At 44.5% G+C, this 5,115-nt stretch overlaps 1 protein-coding gene across 1 annotated transcript; it reads right to left on the bottom strand.

Annotated features, from left to right (window-relative positions):
• Nucleotides 1-204: 204 nt before the first annotated feature.
• Nucleotides 205-3,453, bottom strand: LOC702067 (uncharacterized). The gene is made up of 4 exons (XM_001092240.5): nucleotides 2,174-3,453; nucleotides 1,952-2,075; nucleotides 1,755-1,838; nucleotides 205-940 (listed from the first exon to the last, which is right to left on the bottom strand). The coding sequence occupies exons 1-4, from the start codon at nucleotides 2,739-2,741 to the stop codon at nucleotides 925-927; spliced, it is 792 nt and encodes a 263-aa protein (XP_001092240.4). The 5' UTR covers nucleotides 2,742-3,453; the 3' UTR covers nucleotides 205-924.
• Between the last annotated feature and the right edge of the window lie 1,662 nt (nucleotides 3,454-5,115).

Genomic DNA, 5,115 nt, shown 5'->3' with positions numbered 1-5,115 from the left:
TAGTTTGGTAAAGCACATTGTTTACTAGGTGAGAGCCAAGGGGAGTGACAGCAATCACCACATAAAATTAGGCATAATTCATTGTTTGATTTATGTGTATAGCAGATTGAAAGCCCAGAAAAAAAATTGAGAAATAAATATTGATGTAAATCATCAGATTTTTCAGCAAAGATAGTCCTTGTTTCCCCCAAAATAAAACAAACATTTTATATTTTTAAATATTTTATTTTCTTGTTCTTTGTGAAAACATCAATAAATATCGAAACCTCTCTGTTCTAACACAGAGGGAAACACTGCATAATTAACATTAAACAAGGCAGTATGCCTTACAAGAAAGACATAAAATGTCCAAGGGATATTTAGAACATTTTAGTTCTTAAAGCTTCAACATGAGAAATGTTGACCACACCCTGTGAAATCATTTCAATAAATAACAACTGACATTCATCTTTACAGTTACAAAAATAGATACACATACATTCCCCTGCCCTCACATTGATCTCACTGGCCATTTTCTTGGATCCCCCAGCCTCTATCACAGTGGCTGACGTTTGATATGTCATCCACTCAGAAATATTAACATAATGACTAGAGAATATCTGCAAACCTTCTACCTTCAAATTAAATATGAATCAGGATTGAACTAACTTGAGTTTAACATAAAATAAACAATAAATATAATGGGAGAGTGTGCAAGTAGATTCAATCATAACCTTATTTTACACGTAAAATATTAACATAGAATCTTCTAAAAGAAACAAACAAATAAATAAATAAATAGAAGACTTCTCCTGAGCAATGCTCAAACACATTAGGCTCAATCCAGGTGGCCTCTGCAGCTGAGTCTCTCTTTCCTCTTCTGTTTCTGTAAGGGCAGTTACGCCTCCAGGAACACCCACCAATGAGCTTCCTCCTTCCTTCTGGTCAGTTGGATTTGCCACTGTAATGAGAAAATGGGTGCCCTGAGTAGGTGCTCAGGAAAGCTGATTGCACAACACTCTTCTCCTGTCCTGTTTCCCCAGACTCTAGAGTTTTCTGAATGCAGTTTCCCCAGCCTGGCACCCAAGCGGCTACTGCCTGTGATAGCTGTGCTGTGTGGCAAGGACCTCTAGGCTTAGGAATGGGGGTTGGGGGCGGGGGCGGCAGTCTCCACTGTATTACTCGCTAAAACAGCCAGAGCCTATTGCTCTTTCTCATACTGGGCCTCACTTAAGCCTCAAAGCAACCTCATGATGTAGCTACCACTATTTTCCCTGTTTTGCTGAGTCTGAGATAAACTAAATAATATTGTCTTTGAGTGACATGGCTAATAGATGGTGGCAACCAGATATGTACCCAGTGCAATATCATTGTGAAATCTCTGCACTTCATCCCTAAACTTTTACAAAAAAAACAGAGGATCTGCTTTTCAGGTCTGAGGTTCAGTAGGAACTAGGGGAAATGAAGCCTGTGTTTTTTAACAGGTGGGAAACACTCCAGCACAACCGGCAAACTTCAATGAGAAGTTTCATGAAAGCAGTTTTATCTACATTGGCTAAAACGAGGGAAGAACCTGGGTGGTGACCCCCGGCACTGGGAATATCCTCTGGCACCAACGCAGATTAATAACCTTAATGGCAACTTTGTGAAAATTATAATTTTTTCAGTCCTGCAGCTAACTCTTGGGTTTTCCTGATTGACTTTTTAGGGAACAGATGCCGGTAATTTCTGACCAACGGCTCCTGTCGCCTGTGTACATGGAAATTACAACTCACTTGTTCAGCATCTTTCCGATGATTTTCTTAACCATGGGGGATGCGGGATTGAGACAAGCTTTCTGCCCATTCTTGAGTGTGGCTCTGCAGAGAGAACGGAATCTCATGAGACAGGAGGTCAGGCTGAGGACAGGGTTGGGGCAGCGGGAGAGTCGGGGACCCCGGCGGTGACAGCGGCAGCGATTGGCCAGACTTACATGACTTCGGTTTGGGCGCAGTGGGGTCCTGGGGCCTTCACATTCACACTTTGGATGTTCTTGGGGTGAATTCCGTGCAGGGTCTGCAAGCACTGGCAGCGCAGTTCAGTGACCAGGGGCGCTCCTAGGGAAGAAAAGACTCGTTGATTGAGCGGGGCTGTCGGCGCCGGGCGCCCATCCCAGCCGCTTCCGGCCCGGGGACCCCAGGGCTCCGGGACCCACCTGCTGCGCGCCGGCTGGCGGCCACCAGGAACAGAAGCAGCAGCGCCACCCGCAGGAGCCGGAGATTGCTAGGGGCGGTGGAGAGAGCGGGGGAGGCCATGGGGCTCAGCAGGCGTTTCGGGCGGCTGTGCGAGAAGAGGGAGAGTTGGCAGGGAGCTGCTTGTGGCCTGGGTTCTGTGGCTCTCTGAGCATGGTGAACTCCTTTTATGCATGGCTGGGGCTGGAAAGCCCGGAGCCCCGGGCCAGGGAAATTCCCGGAGATCCAGATCGATCCCGAGTCCGGAAGGAAGGCGCAGCCCCGCCTTTGGGGTGGAGTGGGGTGGGGGTACTCACGACTGAAGGCCAAGTCTGGCTGTCTTGCGTAACTCCCGCCAACTGTGGAATGTTCGCTTTCTTCTCCAAATCCCTGGAGGGGGAGCGAGAGCCCACCGCTCTCCGAGATACCGAGATTGCGCCTGCGAGGGGCGCTTGGTGAACCCAGTACAGTGCTTCGCGGGTCTGATCCCTTAGAACCACGTAGGGACCGCGCTACATCCTTACCGGGGGGAGTTACTTCTCTGGAAGACATTTCAGTTGTTGGGATTGAAAGAGTTAGGGCAAGAACTGCAGCATATCTTATCTATCTTGTCTTTAGTTTGGGTTTTGCAGATTTCATTCAGCTTTGAAACAAACGCACTCTTTAACAGTACATCTGCCATCTCAGATTACGCGTAAGAGCTTTTGTTTTCCTGACGTTTTATGATCTTAAAAACAAATATCACATGTGTGCTTTTTTTTCTCTTTTCTTTTTTTTTTTGTTGTTTACATAGTGGAGCCAGGTGTTGGGTGTGGGAACAGACAATTGCCAAGGGTCAATTCAGTGTTTATTCAGTGTTGCAATCCCCTATCGTTTCCCTCTTTGAAATTCTGGAACATCTCGAACTCTAGTAATTCCAGTAGCATCACTTTTTTGTTATATGGGAGGCTGTGTTTTGATCCATGGAAGTCACTGGGGAACTGGGAGGGGCCTGTTGGGCTCAGGAGGTCTGTCTTTTCTAGTAGTGTCCCTGGGCAGAAAAGGCCATAGACACCACCAGAAAAAGGAGCAGGGAATGAAACTCTGCTTGTTTACTCCTCTAAGCACAAGCAGACATATCTGATATGTACATACTAGATTACTAACATAATTGCATTTCCATGCCATCTGTATTTACCAGCATCCTGGGATTGGTTCCCTCTAGAGAAACAGCTATTAAGGAAATTTCAGTTCTAGAGGAATGTCAATAAAGCATTTCCAAACCTGTTTAGCTGATGCCTTCTCACTGGATTATTGACTTTTCGTCATCAATTTCAATGTTCCCTCCCTTTAAAAATTAAGCTGTAGGCCTATAATACTCTGTCTTAATTCTTCCTGGTGGATGCAGACTTCAGGGATATGTGAGATATCCTGCCACTGCTATGAGAAAAGCTGGGAGTGGCAGGAGGATGAAGAAGTGGGACTGCCTTAGGAATAGAGTGTTCCCTGGATGCTGCAGCTGTAGAGATCACTGGATAAGAATATCAGGGCTGAAGTCTCAGCCATACCACTAACTTGCTTCATGACCTTTGGTAATTTATGCTTTATTTGTTCATGTTTCTCCCCTGTAGAAGGGCTTATAATAGTGCCTGCCTCACAGGGTTGTTAGAAGTATTGATTGTGAATATGTATAAACCATCAGTGCATGTAAAGTGTTATGTAAATATTTGTTAAGTAACAAAATAGAAGTGGTGTTTTACAACCGTACTCTTTCAAATTCAGATGTTGAAGCCCTGATGCCCTTACGTGCTAATATTAGAAGACAGGACCATGGGAAGTAATTAGGTTTAGGTGAGGTTATGAAGATATGGCCCCCATGCTGGGATAAGTGCCATTATAGCAAGAAATCAGTGAGCTTTCAATCTTTGGTTCTCTCTCCCTTTCTGCATTGTGAGGACACAGCAAGAAGGCCACCATCTGCAAAATGAGAAGAGGGCCCTCACCAACCATGAAATCTGCCAGCATCTTAATCTTAGACTCCCCAGCCTCCAGAACTGTGAAATAATTGTTGTTTAAGCCACCTAGACTATGGCATTCTGTTATAGCAGCTCAAACTAAGACATTTACTAAACAGAAGCACTCTGATAAAGCCTTTTGAACACACACACACACACACACAAAGAAAGAAATATTTTCAAAGAAATATCTTCTAATTTATCTTTACAATTTTTCAACATCAGAAATTTTAAAGGAGGGTGTATTTATATCCTTATGGGCTCTTAGCATACTTTTTTGGTCTATTGTTTGTTTGAAATTTTAGTTTCAATTACTTTCCATATAAAATGAGAATAAGAGTAAAATTCTACCCTATCCATTTATCAGAAAAGATTTACAAAATGACTCTGCCTTGGGCATTAACAGCTACCTGCCCAAACTTCTTTATTTTGTGCTAAAGAACTAAAGAACAACATAAAACATCAGCTTATAATGATGGCCAGGCCGGGCGCGGTGGCTCAAGCCTGTAATCCCAGCACTTTGGGAGGCCGAGACGGGCGGATCACGAGGTCAGGAGATCAAGACCATCCTGGCTAACACGGTGAAACCCCGTCTCTACTAAAAATACAAAAAACTAGCCGGGCGAGGTGGCGGGCGCCTGTAGTCCCAGCTACTCGGGAGGCTGAGGCAGGAGAATGGTGTAAACCCAGGAGGCGGAGCTTGCAGTGAGCTGAGATCTGGCCACTGCACTCCAGCCTGGGCGACAGAGCGAGACTCCGCCTCAAAAAAAAAAAAAAAAAAAAAAAATGATGGCCAGACCCATCCAAAGTATTGATGTGAGTAAATCGAGTAAAATTTCTATTACTACAGTAACAGCTCCCCCAAAACTTGAGAAATTTCAAGAATCAGCCCATCATTTATAGAATTATGTATGTTATTCCTAGAACTTCTT

Source organism: Macaca mulatta, chromosome 5, assembly GCF_049350105.2.
Source record: "Macaca mulatta isolate MMU2019108-1 chromosome 5, T2T-MMU8v2.0, whole genome shotgun sequence".
NCBI classification, from domain to species: domain Eukaryota; kingdom Metazoa; phylum Chordata; class Mammalia; order Primates; family Cercopithecidae; genus Macaca; species Macaca mulatta.
This window is presented reverse-complemented; position numbering and strand designations above follow the sequence as displayed.

What these genes read in the sequence shown, in the direction of transcription:
- LOC702067 (XM_001092240.5), bottom strand. Translation starts at nt 2,741, where the DNA reads ATGTCTTCCAGAGAAGTAACTCCCCCCGGTAAGGATGTAGCGCGGTCC. An exon ending in CGCCAGCCGGCGCGCAGCAG is followed by an intron (nt 2,076 to 2,173) that starts GTGGGTCCCGGA and finishes TTTCTTCCCTAG; the next exon opens with GAGCGCCCCTGGTCACTGAA. An exon ending in TGCGCCCAAACCGAAGTCAT is followed by an intron (nt 1,839 to 1,951) that starts GTAAGTCTGGCC and finishes TTCTCTCTGCAG; the next exon opens with AGCCACACTCAAGAATGGGC.